Source organism: Tachysurus vachellii, chromosome 11, assembly GCF_030014155.1.
Source record: "Tachysurus vachellii isolate PV-2020 chromosome 11, HZAU_Pvac_v1, whole genome shotgun sequence".
Lineage (NCBI taxonomy): Eukaryota > Metazoa > Chordata > Actinopteri > Siluriformes > Bagridae > Tachysurus > Tachysurus vachellii.
The window spans coordinates 4,491,436-4,509,567 of record NC_083470.1 but is presented as its reverse complement, the minus strand read 5'-3'; the positions used below and the strand labels follow the sequence as shown (position 1 = coordinate 4,509,567).

The 18,132-nt window shown below is 42.2% G+C and overlaps 1 protein-coding gene across 1 annotated transcript in view; it reads left to right on the top strand.

The window, feature by feature from the left end:
• Positions 1 to 18,132, top strand: part of plxna3 (plexin A3) — a 197,180-nt gene that overhangs the window by 169,555 nt on the left and 9,493 nt on the right. The window contains exons 20-27 of the mRNA XM_060880759.1: positions 4,494 to 4,728; positions 6,843 to 6,985; positions 7,580 to 7,836; positions 7,966 to 8,032; positions 9,408 to 9,554; positions 15,750 to 15,909; positions 17,261 to 17,364; positions 17,494 to 17,590. Coding sequence (XP_060736742.1) covers positions 4,494 to 4,728; positions 6,843 to 6,985; positions 7,580 to 7,836; positions 7,966 to 8,032; positions 9,408 to 9,554; positions 15,750 to 15,909; positions 17,261 to 17,364; positions 17,494 to 17,590 — 1,210 coding nt within the window. The remainder of the gene's footprint in view (positions 1 to 4,493; positions 4,729 to 6,842; positions 6,986 to 7,579; positions 7,837 to 7,965; positions 8,033 to 9,407; positions 9,555 to 15,749; positions 15,910 to 17,260; positions 17,365 to 17,493; positions 17,591 to 18,132) is intronic.

Genomic DNA, 18,132 nt, shown 5'->3' with positions numbered 1-18,132 from the left:
GTGCTTTCAGTCTCTATCTTTCTCTCCCTCTCAGTCTCTCAGTCTCTCTCTCTGTTTCTCTCTCTGTCTTTCTTTCGCGCACACACGCCCTCTCTGCCTCGCTCTCTCCCTCTCTCTCTGTCTCTCTCTCTCTATCACACACACACACTTCTTTTTTTTTTATCTATCTCCTCTCGCTTTTCAGTCTCTGTCTCTCCCTCTGTCGTTCAGACTCTCTCTGTCTTTCTCTCGCTCTCTCTCTGTCTTTCTCTCACTCACACTCCCTGTCCATCTCTCTCTCATTTTTTTCAGCCTTTCTCTCACACACACTCCCTCCATCGCTCTCCTCTCGCTCTTTCAGTCTCTATCTTTCTCTCCCTCTCAGTCTCTCAGACTCTCTCTCTCTGTTTCTCTCTCTGTCTTTCTTTCGCACACACACGCCCTCTCTCTTTCTTTCTCTGTCTCCCTCTCCCGCTCTCTCTCTCTCTCTCTCTCTCACTCACACACACACTCCCTCTGTCTCTCTCTCTCTCTCTCTCTCTCTCTCTCTCTCTCTCTCTCTCCTACCTTTTCTGTCTATTAATGCCAGGAAGAGAGATAAGAAGAAAAAAGACGGAGCAAGAATGATAGAGAGCATAATAGTGCGCAGAAATCAGTTGTCTAATGACCTGACACATATCGACAGCTCTCTGGGCTTTCCTTTGTTCTTCGCTCTTCCCCTGCCTCCATAATTCATGCAGCCACGCAGCACCGGAAAGGTGAAAGTCGTTAGGAAAGCCGACAGGACGCCGCACGTAATTGACGTGTGACCAGGGAAAGGCTAAGTTCCGTATAACCGCTCGGCAGTCGACCGCCGTTTCTAAGCAGCGCTCTAGGACTTTCTGCTCAGAGCTTCATTATAGGTTCCACCTGCGCCACTGCGGCTTTTCATGAAGTCATGTGATTGGCATGTAAGTGGTGCACCGTATCTAACCAGGGGGCTGCTTATATTCTCAAAGATCAGGCTTTCTTAGCAAAAGTTGGAATTAGGCCATTGTAATTGGCCAAAAAGGAAAAAACTCATGGAGGGAATGGAAAATGAATACATTATCCATTTCACTGTTACAGTAGATGGGGCACGGTGGCTTAGTGGTTAGCACGTTCGCCTCACACCTCCAGGGTTGGGAGTTCGATTCCCTCCTCCGCCTTGTGTGTGTGGAGTTTGCATGTTCTCCCCGTGCCTCGGGGGTTTCCTCCGGGTACTCCGGTTTCCTCCCCCGGTCCAAAGACATGCATGGTAGGTTGATTGGCATCTCTGGAAAATTGTCCGTAGTGTGTGATTGCGTGAGCGAATGAGAGTGTGTGTGTGTGTGCCCTGCGATGGGTTGGCACTCCGTCCAGGGTGTATCCTGCCTTGATGCCCGATGACGCCTGAGATAGGCACAGGCTCCCCGTGACCCGAGGTAGTTCGGATAAGCGCTAGAAAATGAGTGAGTGAGTGTTACAGTAGATGAAGGGAAAAGTTATTCATATTGTTGCTGTGGATATGACATCATGCCATACTCAAACCCCTGAGGTGGCTTTCACACCAGACACATTCCCTGTGGTCCGAATCCCTGTCATTCTTCCCAGTCCACGCACAGCATTGGTCTGAATTCAGACTCACTTCATTCTATCAAATGCATTTGCGTTCATCTTCAGTCATCACAAACTTTTTTTGTGTGTTATTATACACATCAGATTTAAACCCGAAGTAAACATTCCTACTTAACCTCAGATTTCTGTTTAACAATGCAGAAAATAACTGCATTCTTTTCAGTGTTGTTTAACTCTTTAATATTCTAATCTTATTGGTCGCAAAGTGTTGAATGTTCGATGGATTTTCTATAAGAGCACGGTTCTGACAGGTCTTCCAGTGAATACGATGTTGTTCCTATAGCAACAACCCATTCAGGACACTCTTGGATTTCAGTGTGAGACGTGCGTCTTTGTTGGTAACCTTACACAGAGTTTTAGTGGTTGAGGATAAACACCTTCTGATTTTAGATGATTATGAACAAGCACTTTGGGGCATCTTAGAGAGCAGAAACGGGTTTGATAGAAACATGAAGATAGAAACATTTGTGTGGTATTTAAATAACCGTTTTTAGTTTATTTAGTTTTTACTTTTCTATGAATATACTGCAACTAGTATTCAAGGGGAAACCAGAAATACTTATGAAACACTAAACTTTCTTAAAGTCCCGAGTGTCTATTTTCATTTGAGCTTCTTATTAACACCACTGCGGAGTGGGACATGACAAAGACATTCAATACTGAGCATGAACACAACAAAAACAGGCATAAATTCCATAATAGAAAGAGTAAAAGCAAAATTCGAACACTGGAGACATCTGTTGTTTACAAGATTTTAGGTCGTCATTGGTCGTCTGACACGTCTGTCAAGTTGACCGGGCGGTCCACGGCCATGATTGTGGACGAAACGTAGTAACCGAGTTAGATGTCTGTCCAGCAAGACGGTTGTTATGGCAACACAGTGACCAAGAAAAAAAACTGGAAAGACAAGGTGGACATAAAAATAATATAACGATGCCGCCACACGTCGCTATTCGGTTGCGATGTCAGAACCCCGCACTGAATTTGCTAGCCTTTCGAATTCCTCCTTTAACATCTAGTAGACAACATAATAAATGACCTCTGCGCAACACTGTATTATTCCGTCTGTGGAATATATTATGTAATTGCTATTTGTCATTTGGCAGTGATATATTTTGCCACACCGCCAGCTGAGCTGATTGTTAGCATATCCCCCTCATGGTGTTTTTAACAGCATCACATCATTTACCATTGATTATAATCCTCAGGGATTCAATTGTTGTGTGGGATTCGAGCTGCATCACAAAAAGCAGTTATTAAGTCGAAGCGAAGCTCATGAGCTATCGGTGCCGACCGTGTTGCCGCTTTAGCTGCCTTTAGGGAGCAGAGGGGTTTTTTAAGCTTCAGGTAAACAAATCTAATCCGTATCATTCAATTCAGCAAGTCAGCAGTTCTGCAACTGAACCAGAAACCTTAGTCAGTGAAATATAAAGTTAAAGTCGACTCTTTAGAGCTTCGTCCCAGCGAATGAGCTTTCTGAGTGGCGAGAGTTCGTCGGTCCATAACAGGGCAAGATAAGTTATGTTTTTAGCAACATCTCACTTGACACCACCGTTATGCTAGTTAACCTGCTAGCAAACTTGGCTTCTCATGACATACTTAAATTACATAATATCTGAAGTAAAATATATTCTATGTAGCCAGCTGGGATTATAAACATACAGTAGCTTAACTTGGCCATAGCTAGCTATAAGCACAGTATCATTTATTTTTTAAATAAAATGGCTTACATAGCTAGATAGCTACTTTTTTATGGCTTTCTTTTAAGGTCTCTTTTTTTAAAGATGTCTTGAGAAAGTTGTAAATTCAGTCACATGAAGAAAAAAAATCCTTTAATTAGCGTAAACTAGCTTGCTTGCAAAATTAGTGCCTAGTATTAATTACACATTGTCATAGTTAGCCTAATGTTCATCCTCTTGCTTCTTATCAAAGCTGATGTTAACTTGCTTGACTGTTGCAAGTAAAACATATCTGGCTCCTAAATTACACAGTATTCTAGTTAATAGACTAATGTTTACTTGCTTGCTTGCTAACTTGGTTTCTAGTTTAAATTGAGCATCTGAGCATAATCTTATAGTAGTTAGGTTGCTAAATTGCTTGCTAAATTGTAACTAGCTTGAATGTTAGCTAATTTGTTCCTTGAAAAATTAAAAAGTGCATATTTTACTGAGGCTAAAGTTTAGTATTAACTAGCTTACTTGTTAGCATGTCTAGTTATTAATGTTTAATATTAGCTCAGTGTCTTATTTAGTTAATTCGGGGGGAATCTAGGGAGATTGCTAAGAGATTCCTGGTACATTTCAGGGAGAATTCTGAGAGATTCTTAATGGATTTCTGGGAGAATCTAGGGAGATTCCTGGAAGAATATAGGGAGAATCGAGGGAGATTCCATGCGAATCTCGGGAGATTCCTGGAAGAATATAGGGAGAATCGAGGGAGATTCCTGGAAGAATCTTGGGAGATTGATAATTGAATTCAGGGAAAATTCTGAGAGATTCCTGGGAGACTCCTGGGATAATAAAGGGAGATTCCTGGGAGATTTCTGGGAGAATTTAGGGACATTCATGGAAGAATGCTGAGAGATACCTGGGAAAATCCAGGAAGAATCCAGGGAGATTCCTGGGAGAATCCAGGGAGATTGATAATTGAATTCAGGGAAAATTCTGAGAGATTCCTGGGAGACTCCTGGGATAATAAAGGGAGATTAATGGGAGATTTTTGGGAGAATTTAGGGACATTCATGGAAGAATTCTGAGAGATTCCTGGGAAAATCCAGGAAGAATCCAGGGAGATTCCTGGGAGAATCCAGGGAGATTCTTGAAAGATTTCTGGGAGAATCCAGGATGTGTTAAAGTTATGTTCCCTTTTTTCTTTTTTAGATTCTGGTTGGTGGGTTGGAGTACTCCCCCGGCACTCTCCACATCTACTCAGACAGCACGTTGACGCTTCCGGCCATCATCGGGATCGGAGCGGGTGGTGGGGTCCTCCTCATCGCCATCATCGCCGTCCTCATCGCCTACAAGAGGAAGACGAGGGACGCGGATCGCACGCTTAAACGCCTTCAGCTCCAGATGGATAACCTGGAGTCCCGGGTAGCTCTGGAGTGCAAGGAAGGTAAGGAGGTTTACAAACCGGTGGTACATACATACTGTACACATATCAGAGAAATATTCACAGGCTACTGTTGGTTTTAAAATATAAATTTAAATCTAAATTATGTTAAGATGATCTGAACATGAAAATTTAAGATACTTTGATAAAATTTACACGTAATATTTTTCTTAAAGGTGCCGTCTGAAAAACTACACAATAAATAACTAAAAAGGTTTAAATAAAAAGTTTTTTTTCCCAATAATTTAAAAAATACTACAGAAAAGCTGAAAAAAAAAATTGATGAGTTTCTTAATTTTGGTGTGAGGGTTTTTTTCTGGACCAGAAATTAGCCCTTTTCCTTTTCCTACAGAGGTGGTATATTGAAAAAATTGAGGGAATGTACCTTGCCGGTCACAATTGATGATAAAAAAAAAAAAATTGATAAATAGAACATTTATAAACCACTTTGTGGATTTATTTTCCTTTAGTTAGCTTAAACTAGCTTGTTAGCACATTTGGTTTTTGTATCTTAATGTTCAATCTTTTGCCTCCTAATAAGGCTGACTTGTATGGATGGTAATAGAAATATAAGTGAAGCAAGATTTTAAATATACTGATGTTCCAGAAATAGGGTATCACTACAGCAGCTAAGTAACTAGCTTATCTTGCTAACAGATTTGGCTCTTAATGTTAGCTCGTTTGCTAACTATGATTGTAGTTAAATTATTCTATGCCGCCTAATGTTAGCTTGCTCGCTAGCTTGAATGTTAGCTAAATGGTTATTAAATAAGTAAATATGGGTAAAAGCTACTAATCCTTTAAATAAGGCTAATAATATATTCAGAGGTTATTCGTCTGTCTTTTAAAAATCTTTTTTTTACGCTCAAACGTTTAGGGTTTGTCGTTCATTTGCTCGTGATACAGTACGAGTTAAGAAAGAAGAAAGAACACCGTCTTGTCAAGGTTTCTGATGTTTATATCCACAGTCTTGACGCCAGGTTCAACAAATATGAATATTTTTCTTCCTTCATCCCTTTTATGCAAAGAATTTACCTCCAAATTCCTCCAGCTGCTTGCTCACAAAAGTGTTCACTAAGTGTAGATCTGAAGCGCGGATTAGCTGCTAGCTGCTCGCTGCTGGAGTGTTAGTGGTTCAGGTAGTTACAGTATCACAGTCACACTGCCAAACTCATGCATAATCGGGAGTTAAAAGCTTTATAATTGGTCATTAATGCTTTAATGTGGGAGAAGAAGCCTGAACCTGTACTTTAGAGTTGATTGCAAAAAAAGAAACTTGCTAATCTGCTTCATCCACTCAGATTCTGTCTGCAAAATTGTCTGAGGATTCACACTCCGCTCTTCACTCTGTGTGTGTGTGTGTGTGTGTGTGTGTGTGTGTGTGTGTGTGTGTGTGTGTGAGAGAGATGTGTGATTGAACTGGGTCATGCCATAATGTGCTCATCTTTTCTAAGCTGGCTTTATTTCTGGGATTTCTGCATTTAGACTTTTAGCAGTTGCAGAAGTTAGAGCTGTTTTGGATCTGGGAGATTTATTTAGTCTTTAAAGTACAGTTTACACATTTTGCACTGAGGGCAATTTCACTCCTCTCACATAAACACACAAGAGGCTTTTTCTCGTCATTTAGAGAAACGTCTCGCACAGAGTTTAGAGGTGGAGTTACGAAGCACTACTTTTTACCCAGGATTATGAAACACTGCTATCCTTGAATAAGAAAAAATCTTTTGCATTATTGGTCATATATTTTTTTTTTTTCCAAAATAACTGGTAATGTTTAACCATTTCTTTCAGGGTATGCAAACTTTTGAGCACAACTTTTAACTGCAGATTTGTCCTTTTTTTTCTTACTGATGCAAAAGCAAGCTGTTTTTTTTTGTTTGTTTGTTTTTTTTTTTTTATCCAATCGTGATTGGTGACGTGCAAATATGTAAATAAGAATCCGAGGTTTAAGAGTGTACACTGTGAAAAGACAGATTATGAAATGCTGGGATTAAATGTTAACCCGGGTTAAGTATGAGCAGTGTGAAACGTCACCAAGATAACCCAGAATTTTCTTTGCCTGGAGTTTTACGGTGCTGGTTTGCTAACTATACCCACTTGACCTTGTCGTCCTCCAGCATTCGCCGAACTGCAGACGGACATCCAAGAGCTGACCAATGACATGGACGGCGTGAAGATCCCGTTCCTGGAATACCGTACCTACACGATGAGGGTGATGTTCCCTGGCATCGAGGAGCATCCGGTTCTAAAGGAGCTCGATGTGAGTAAAAACAAGAATAATAATAATGCCTCTCCCTAGTGTCTGTCTGTCTGTCTGTCTGTCTGTCCATCCCTTGGTGTTGTCTGACACTTATTTATGCAGTGAGTCGGTTGCAAGAACTCATCCTCTTTCCACCACCCCCTCCCTCCTCCCTGTTTTTTCTTTTAATCCTTCACCAGAGGGGAGAAGAAGAGGATAAAAGCCCTAGGATGTGCTTTAAAAAGCTTCCCTAAGCTCCAGTGCTACCTCAGTAGTGTGTTTCAGAGCAAACATCCCGCTTTCTGCTTGCTTTTTAATTAAAACCTTTGACACGTGCCGAAACCAGCAGCCATGCAAAGACCCCACGGAATAGGCGTCTAGTGACGTGCGTTCTGAAAAATTGTTTTGAAAATAGTCAGCAGGAAAGAACGAGCCCTTTCAGGAATTCAGGAATGACATGCATTCAGGAAGCAGTCAAGCGAAAAATAGCGCATTCATTCGTTCCATTGTTCTCAACCGCTTCATTCGTTCCGTTGAATCGTTATTTGTTCTTTGCTTCTCCTATTATTTAATCCAGCTATCTACCTCCCTCCTCCTCCTTCTCTTTCTCTGCAGTCTCCGGCGAACGTCGAGAAGGCCTTGCGTCTCTTCAGCCAGCTGCTCCATAACAAGATGTTCCTCTTGATGTTCATCCACACTCTGGAGGGCCAAAGGTCTTTCTCCATGCGCGACCGAGGCAACGTGGCGTCTCTTCTCATGGCGGCGCTGCAGGGTAGGATGGAGTATGCCACCGTGGTGCTCAAGCAGCTTCTGGCTGACCTCATCGAGAAGAACCTGGAGAACCGGAACCATCCCAAGCTGCTTCTGCGACGGTAAGGAGTCCCATCTCAGAGTAGATGATTCTGCTCAAAGGTTATGTTATGTTAAAGATAAGCTAAATTACAGCGATGACAGTAAATCTGAAAGTTTATGTTTGACAACGCTGCCTCTTTCTTTTGCAGGACAGAATCCGTGGCCGAGAAAATGCTCACCAACTGGTTCACGTTCCTTCTGCATCGCTTCCTCAAGGTTTGCCACGTTTTCTTCTCTAGATTTCTTTCTCCCTTTATCTTTGGATCTATTTTCCATTTCCAAAGCTTGATAAAACACTGAGTACGGGCCTGAGATCTGGCATCTGCAGAGTTGGCTCAGGCTTAGCTTCAGGAATGCTACACTTTCTCCCCAGACTCAAAACAATCCCTCAGCGACCAACTAGGCATTCTTCCAAACCCACTTCCTGTCAGGTGCCCCCTGACCCCCTCAACATACCCCAAAAGCTGCAGCGGCACTGCCCAGACGGACCCCTGTTCGGATTTCTAACATCGGGCCCATTGTGTGCTCCAGGAGAAAAACGCTTCTCAGAATGCAGTGATGGCTGAAGGCCAGGCATGTTTAAGTCCCATTAGTGCAGAGGTTAAAGTCTTCTGGCCTTCTACCCTGGCTATAGGGATAATTACATAGAAATGATTAGGGATCTTCATTCAGTGTAGTTTTTTCTTCATGGTAACACGATGGCTTTGGTCTGCAGATGATGCCAAGAGTTTGTTGCGAAACAGCCAGAAGATGAATTGGTTTCTGTATGAAACAGTAGTTTTTTTACTCCTCTTCCATCAAGACTTTCACTTTCATATTAAACGTCTTGTTTTGAGTTAAAACACATCCATACTTAGATTATATAAGTGTTTATGTATAGTAACACAGACCATACAGATCCTTGGTTACCATAGAAACAGTAACATTGTAGAACAAGCAGCATTCATTTAAACCTTTGATTTGAATTACAGCCTGAACCAGTCAGTGCTGCCGTTCTGGAAAAACAATCGACACCATCTGATCCGGCCAATCAGAATCGAGAATTGCGCCGGAATATCTAATCATTCTTTTGTCAGCACCGTCGCCTTTGTCTGCCTGTCTCAGTTGTTCTCTCCCTCTCCGTCGCTCCCCCGCTCAGGGTCTGTGTGCATGCCTAGCCGAGTGAGCATCAAGATGTCAGGCTGTAATTAATAATGTCAAGCTGATCTAGCCTAAGGACTAAATAACAGCCTTCCTTCAGTATCACTGCTTAGTCATCAATAGCTTTTAAGTGGATAATTGGCGAGTTCCTCGCTCCTCGCAAATGCCATCGAAAAAGGAACGTGATTGGGCATCTACAGTCTCTCTGAGCTCTGGTCGCTCAGCGTGCTCCACTCTTCCCTCCCGTTCTCCCGACTTCTGTACCTTTTACTTACCGTGCCAATTTTTCTAGCTGTGAATTGCATTAGAATGTCTTGACACCATTTGTTTTTTTGTTCCTTCCTAAAAAAGAAGACGACGCATTTAAGTGCCGTTCAATCGAGGTCTCTTGACCCTTTAAGTGTTTTCCTCGGTTGTTGTCGTCACGCATCTTTTGCCTTTCGTTCTGCAGGAATGTGCAGGAGAGCCGCTGTTCATGCTGTACTGCGCTATTAAGCAGCAGATGGAGAAAGGGCCGATCGACGCCATCACCGGAGAGGCGCGCTACTCTCTCAGCGAAGACAAGCTCATCCGACAGCAGATCGACTACAAGCAGCTGGTCAGTGTGTGTGTGTGTGTGTGTGTGTGTGTGTGTGCGCACGCACTCTTACCTCCCATAATGCCTCTCCCGTTTCCCATCATACAATCCCCCCAATCCCCTACCCCCACCACTAACACCACCACCACCACCTTCTCCTCCTCTCTACTCCCCCATCACCCCGGCAGATCCGCTGGGGCCAGGTGTTTGACTTCGGTTCGATATTCGAATACACACCCGAGCAAAAAGGGAGCAAATGATGTATCTTACAACCTGCGCTATAACGGGTCGCCGGATCGATGGGAGTGTTTTCGAGCAGCGCAGTTTACTCCCATTAACATTCAGCCGGTGGAGTCTGAAGGTTAGCTTAAACCCGCTGCTATTCCGGGCTCGGCGCATGCTCCCTTCTACACCGTTATGATAGATGAGTTACTAAGGTTTCAGCTCCTCTACTGCCGCTGAAATATATATGCCTTCCCGAGTGCCGGCACCCATCAGACAGATGAGGACGGGTCGTGTGGTGAATGCAGAGAGGGCAGAAGAAAGAAGAGTGCATGTAGGGCAGAAGGGATGAAGATGCCCGCTTTCTGCAGTACTATCACTGAATTTTATATAAGAAGGAGATTAATCCTAGTAACAGGAAGCAGTCTAACCTGCTAAGGAATAGTAACAGGAGGTGGAGTTACTTTTGCGGTATTTGGCAGACGCGCTTATCCAGGGCGACTTTCATGTTGTCTCGTTTTATACAACTGAGTGATTGAGGGTTAAGGGCCTTGCTCAGGGGCCCAGCAGTGGGAGCTTGGTGTACCAAGCTGGTGATTAAAACCCACAACCTTCCGATCTGTAGACCAACACTTTAATCACTACAGTCTTAATCAGCACATTCCCACATGAATTGAGCATCTAACTGAAATTTTGTGAACACAATGACACAAAACATCAGCTAATATTTTTTTTGTCTTATAGTGATCTACTGACATCACACTGAACTGTTTCTTGTTGTTCATCAGTGTGACTATTGTAGGCCTATATATACATATACATACTCAGCGGCCACTTTATTAGGTACACCTTACTAGTACCGGTGTGGTCTTCTGCTGCTGTAGCCCATCCGCCTAAAGGTTCGACGTGTTGTGCGTTCAGAGATGCTCTTCTGCATACCTCGGTTGTAACGAGTGGTTATTTGAGTTACTGTTGCCTTTCTATCAGCTCGAACCAGTCTGGCCATTCTCCTCTGACCTCTGGCATCAACAAGGCATTTGCGCCCACAGAACTGTCGCTCACTGGATATTTTCTCTTTTTCGGACCATTCTCTGTAAACCCTAGAGATGGTTGTGTGTGAAAATCCCAGTAGATCAGCAGTTTCTGAAATACTCAGACCAGCCCGTCTGGCACCAACAACCATGCCACGTTCAAAGTCACTTAAATCACCTTTCGTCCCCATTCTGACGCTCGGTTAGAACTACAGCAGATCGTCTTGACCATGTCTACATGCCTAAATGCATTGAGTTGCTGCCATGTGATTGGCTGATTAGAAATTTGCGTTAACGTGCAGTTGGACAGGTGTACCTAATAAAGTGGCCGGTGAGTGTATATATACATTATGTGTAACAATTATTCATGACATTCAAGTATGAACATATAATGAACCAATAATAATAGCACCAAACATTAGTCATCGGGGTCCAAGCACTTTTTACAAATGGCCTTTGCTGCCAATTTAATCAATCCATTCCTTTAACATTGTTGTTTTCTTCTCTTCATGACATTTATTCATTCATAAGGAGATTTTAAGTCAAGGTGTCAATTGGTAACCATTGTTTTTTTTTTTGTTTGTTTGTTTTTTGGATTGGAGAAAATCGTAACGACAATTTTGTAACAAAAATTTTAATATTTTCTTGGAAAAACTGAACGCTATGTTGAAGTAGTAGACCCTTAAGGTTTAAAATTACATTTGGGGAAGAAAAGAAACCCACAACCTTCCTGATTAATCATGCTGCCTATTATAGTAGACCAGACTTTTTTCCTTTGGCTTGGGCTCCTAACAAACAGCTCTGCCAGGAAACCCTGCACTTTAAACCACTACTGATTTATTTAAACACACGTGACTCGCACCTTTCAAAAATACTCCAGGTAAAAAGTCTTCACACGAAACCAGCAAAATGGTTTCAAGGATTTTGTTTGATATAGAAAGATCGAGAGAGAAGGAGAAGTTTAGTCATCTCGGTTTAAAGCCGTGGGAGATCAGTAACCGCTCAATCCCGGTCTATTCAGCAAGGATCCGCTTGGTGGAATCGATAAGCAGTGAAGTCATGCAGATGTCTTAGCACTTAGTCCGAAACATGTTCTCCTCAGGGAGCTTCTGGAAAGGTCAAGGTCCACAGAATGGCCTGCAGAAGGAGTCATATTTTTCAGGATTAAGATATTACCAGGGGGGCACTGTGGCTTAGTGGTTAGCATGTTCGCCTCATACCTCCAGGGTCGGGGTTCGATTCCCGCCTCCGCCTTGTGTGTGTGGAGTTTGCATGTTCTCCCCGTGCCTCGGGGGTTTCCTCCGGGTACTCCGGTTTCCTCCCCTGGTTTAAAGACATGCATGGTAGGTTGATTGGCATCTCTGGAAAAATGTCCCTAGTGTGTGATTGCGTGAGTGAATGAGTGTGTGTGTGTGTGTGTGTGTGGCACTCCGTCCAGGGTGTATCCTGCCTTGATGCCCGATGACGCCTGAGATAGGCACAGGCTCCCCGTCACCCGAGGTAGTTCGGATAAGCGGTAGAAGATGAATGAATGAAGATATTACCATTAAAAGCTCGAATAGGTTTAAAGACAATTTATCGGAATTAAACAATATTTGCATAATTCATCGACACTTGTAACTGCGGTGCTGTCACTGAACCTATGAATAAACATCCAGATGAAACATTTGGTAGGTTGACCAAGTCTTCAGAGTGTTTTTTTTTAAATTTGAAACGGTTCTAGGCCTCATTCCAGGAAAGGGTGTGTAAGAAATAAAAAATGCGTAGTGCAAAAATAAGACGATGATGTTGAAGATCTTAATGAAGAACAAGAAGTTTATTCCAGCATAGCAGTGACAAAATACATGACGTACTTTGGGTTCATCGGAGTCAATAAGCATTATATACAGTTTTCCCTTTTGGTAATTTAAATGAAGTTCCGCTTTGAATGTGTATTGAGTGTAAGAACTGAATGTCACCCGAATGGCTGGGCTACACCTTGTTGTCTAGCTGATTGTCTTTAAATGTTGTCTTGGTATTGTTACAATTGTTATCAACCAAGTGGTCACTTTAAATGGTAATCGCAGTCACGTAGACCCTTTGTTCGTGGTGATGCTTAATGTCCTGCTGCCGCTCCCATATTTATAATTGAATCAAGATCAAGGTGATACATAAAACAAAGACAGGGGTAAAGACTTGTAAGTAGTCTTAGCCACATAAAGTCCATCTGTGCAACCTGGTGCAAACAGTGCAGGACAAAAGACAGTGCAGGACAAAAGACAGTGCAGGACAAAAGACAGTGCAGGACAAAAGACAGTGCAGGACAAAAGACAGTGCAGACACAAAGTTACAAGACAATACAAAAGGTACAAAAAATGCAATACACAAAAGACAATAAACAGTAACAGAAACAGCGCCGACCGATCAGTGTATATACTGTATGTGAATACTGAATGTTCAAACAATATTTCGTGCAGTAACATTAGAATGAACACAGTTTATTAGAGTCCTAAACGTATTACCTTATGATACTTAAACCTTTTTAGGAATGAGCTCTTTTAGATGTGCACCTTGGAGTGGAATTTGGGTGCAATTTCTGTAATTTCTTACAGGTTCTTTCCAGTCCCCCTGTCTGTGATCTCAGCCACCCTAAAACTAAAAGTAGAATTTTTACTTTCATAAATATACAATCAAAATTAGGTTAAAATGCAGGACGTGTCGATGGGAAAGAAAACTATTTATCAGTTTGATCCAAGAGCGATTTTTTTACTTTGCTTTTACGCGCGTGCGTTGTAGTCTTTCAAAAGTGCATCATCAGCTGTCTGCTTTATTCGAACGGAGAAGCACAGGGACGCACAGCGTGCACGCGCAGTCAGAGCTGCAGGCGTTTATCTATAACGTTAATCGGCGGAAAGCCGCAAAGACGGCAACCGAAAGCAGTGAAATTTCACTATTCTTATTACCACAAACAAAATATTAATGCAAACAATCCATTCAATACTAAATAAAAATAACATTTATTGATTTGGTCTTTGTCTTGTGAATATTTTTTATTAATGACTGCATTCATTGGACACACTGTTTGTAGAGAATGCACACATACATGAAATGATCTGATTCAAGACTGGCATCATTACATCATGCATAACAATTTGGTGTCCACTTTTGCCATTTTAAATAATCCCATAACTTTTGGCTTACTATGTAGTCATATAATATATAATATAAAACTCTTCTTGTTTTAAATTCTCACTGAGGGATAAAACCCCCTAAAGATAAAATCCTAGAACCGCCCCTGGTCCAAATACTATTCAAAGAGTTTTCCAGCATGGGACAGTCATCAGATTAGAGGGTTTCTTTGTAACATGACCAGAGTCTGGTGAAGGAACGATTGTTTATCGCTGCTAAAACATAAACGATAACTTAATTCATGAACGTTCCACAACATTAAAGGTAACTATATACGGATACGTCCTTTCATTAATAAATAAAAACAAAGTTAGCACGGACAAGTTGCTGTGGAAGAAGAGGAATACAATTACAGTCCATTTCTCACAATGTGATATTGCCTCTCTCTCTCTCTCTCTCTCTCTCTCTCTCTCTCTCTCTCTCTCTCTCTCTCTCTCTCTCTCTCTCTCTCTCTCTCTCTCTCTCTCTCTCTCTCGAGCTGCCATCTCTCCTTAAGCTCAGGCCAAATTCCATTAAGGATGTTGCTGGTGATTAGGATTGTCAAGCACCTTGATATATTTACACAGCGAGGGTGTTCACACAAGGCCGTCGGTGTATGTAAATTCCTGTAAAGGCCCTGGGTGCAGTGCTAATCGGGTCATTAGTACAATACAGTTGGCACTTGCGTCTTGCTTTTCAGTTTGCTTCTTGGTCATTAGTGAAAGGTTCGAACAGTCCTCTAGCTCCCCAGTGTGTCCCTTTCTAATCTAATCACTTATGTATAGTGTTTATTATTATTATTCATTCATTCATTCATTCACTCATCTTCTACCGCTTATCCGAACTACCTCGGGTCACGGGGAGCCTGTGCCAATCTCAGGCGTCATCGGGCATCAAGGCAGGATACACCCTGGACGGAGTGCCAACCCATCGCAGGGCACACACACACACACACACACTCTCATTCACTCACGCAATCACACACTACGGACAATTTTCCAGAGATGCCAATCAACCTACCATGCATGTCTTTGGACCGGGGGGGGGAAACCGGAGTACCCGGAGGAAACCCCTGAGGCACGGGGAGAACATGCAAACTCCACGCACACAAGGCGGAGGTGGGAATCGAACCCCCAACCCTGGAGGTGTGCTAACCCTGGCGAACGTGCTAACCCCTAAGCCACCGTGCCTCCCTATTCATAAGTTTGCTTTATTTTTTTACTACTAGGGGCAATATATTTAAAGAAAAGTTCTATAAATCAAAAGCACAAATGTTTCGATCTTCACAGTTGATAGAAATGTTGACTGAAAATGTCCCTTAAGTAGATTTCCATTCCGGCGACACAATGGTGCACCTGTGTACTACTGAAAAGAGTTGAAAGCACCTACTGGATACGTCATGATACAGAAATAACACTTTTATTCTGATCATATCTCCATTTCACCTCCATTTAAACCACATATTCTCATTTGTAACTCATTTACAGTGTTTTCTAAAAGCCTTCACGCCTCGAATGCCGCGTGCCGGCAAACCTTATTCAGCGGCGATTTTGAGGTTAACATTTATACCGACGTTTTGATCAATCGCACTGAAATAGTGTGTGGATTGATCGGTGTGGGCCAGGATAAATCAGCCTCCAAATCTGTAGAGACCTTCACCTTTGAGAAGTCTTTATTTAAACCGTGCGTCTTCGGTGTTGCCAAATGCGTTGAGGTCACTTCTTTATTTTTAGTTTGATTTCTATTCTAATTCTTGTTGCACTCTGACTAAAAACCTGTAGTCATCCTCTTCCATCGCTTTCTTTCTGTCCCCCAGACTCTGATGTGTATTCCTCCAGAGGGAGACGCAGGTACGGAGGTCCCCGTAAAGGTGCTGAACTGTGACACAGTGACTCAGGTGAAAGATAAGCTGCTGGATGCGGTGTATAAAGGGATCCCGTACTCACAGAGACCACAGGCTGATGACATGGACCTCGGTACGAGCACATCACGTCTTCTCTACGTTTATTCATGCATTGTTCGAAACCTTTAACAATCATAAAATGATTAACATTCCATACATGTTATGTTTTGGTAGGTTCGTTTTGTTTTTTTTAACGTAGAGCCGGTCAAATCGCAGCTTTAACACATAGTTCGTAACAGTATGTAGTAATCTTGAAATGTAGCCATGGCAACAAGAATAAATAACAATTGAAGCCTATGGTTACTCTTTGCTATCATCACAGCTATAGGTTTAACCGCATACTGTAGAAAGTCATTATTATTAAGCCAGAGTGTTCAGTAATGTTAACTGAAAGCGACAAGAGCAAAGTAAAATCCCTCCTGCTGAGATGTAACATAACAGCCATCATATGATGTGGTCTTGTTGATTTGTGGAGATATGGGAGCCGAAGATTAGCCCAACATTTCATCATTTCCGTTTGCTATTTTCGAATCACTCGCTTATGATTTATATTTCTTTAATCTTTTAAGCTTGAGAACACCCACTTTTGGGTCTTAGGCCACGTTCACACTGCAGGTAAAAGTGGCCCAAATCTGATATTTTTGGGGTCAAGTGACCAGGTCAGACTTCATCAGGAGTAGTGTGAACACTCAAATCTAGCCCAGATCTGATTTTTTTCAAATCAGATTCAGACCACTTCCATATCTTCGCTGTCGGGCGGAAACCTCGTATGTCCAAATTTTGTCAATTTCATATTTTTTCACATATCGATGCTATTGGTCAGTCCCCACTTGGGTCTGTTATTTTTACAAGTTATTAACCAATCTAAAGTTTTGAAAATAACTTGAGAGCAAATCTCATAACTCCATTGGACACTTCAACTGTCCACCTCTTCCTCACTCCGCGGGAGAGATTCGCAGCATATTTCTCCTTAATAAGAGTCGCAACGAATCAACACGTCTTCTGAGGTAAATGTCTTCAAAACACTGGGCTAGCCAACTTTAGTGCAACGGCGTGCTGAGTGTGACGTCATTGTTATTGTTCGTTTGCGCATGCGGGTCGGTTCGAAACAGCAAACAGTTCACACTGGTATCTGATATAGGCCACATTTTAAAAGGTAATGTGAACAGACAAACAAAAAAAATCAGATCTGAGCAAAATATTGAGCATTAAGACTTGCAGTGTGAACGTGGCTTTAATGTCACACAGATTCGGCACCTGTTACTTTCAGACATTACTTTAGGATTAGGTTTGGCTTATGGTTTATAGCTTACTTGTACAAGAACCCTAATAAGTCAACAGATCCATTCTTAGCATAAACGACCGTTTACTGATTAGCTTTCGATCAGAGTTCACCGACTCTCGTTCTCCTTTTGTTTCATCAGAATGGAGACAAGGACGACTCACCAGAATCATCCTTCAAGACGAAGATGTCACCACGAAGATCGAGAGTGACTGGAAGCGTCTGAACACGCTGGCGCATTACCAGGTTGGACAACTTTGAGTCTCTGACAAACATGTGACAGATACAGATGTCTCTTGTATTAGTTACTGACTCTTGTCTCTTTTTTTTTTTTTTTTTTTTTTTTTTTGTTCCGCCCTCCCTTTTTTTGTGCAGGTGACAGATGGCTCAGTGGTGGCTCTGGTTCAGAAGCAAGTGTCTGCGTATAACATCGCCAACTCGTTCACATTTACGCGCTCGCTCAGTAGATACGGTACGATATTGTCTCTCTCTCTCTCTCTCTCTCTCTCTCTCTCTCCTCTTCTTTTCTCTTCTCTTCTCTCATCAACTTCCAGCAAGACACACATTCTTGTCTTTTCCTTTTACCCATCATATGCTGTCTTGGCAAAGAAATTGCCTCTTTTCACTGATCCAGCTCCAGTTCTATTGATCTAAATTCTCAGAAAAACAGTGCAGTTCGTCTGCGAATCAGTGTGACAAGGTCAATTCATTCATCTCAAAGTCCTGATCACTGCCACGTTACTGAATTTATCGCTGTTCCGTTTCGTTCAGTTTTAGTCCCAAAGAGACGGTTAAAGGAGTCTCAAAGACCTGATATTATCACTTGCAAATGGCTGCTGACAGCTGAACTAAAGCATCGGTTGGAAAGAAGTCGTTAAAACTCTTTACAATAAGAAAGATTGTTGTACGTTGTTCTTTCTATCGACATTTTAATACTCAGTACGACAAATCTCTGTTCTCTCTCTGCTGAACCTTAAAAAAGGACAACGACTCCAGACAGTAATTTTCTTCACT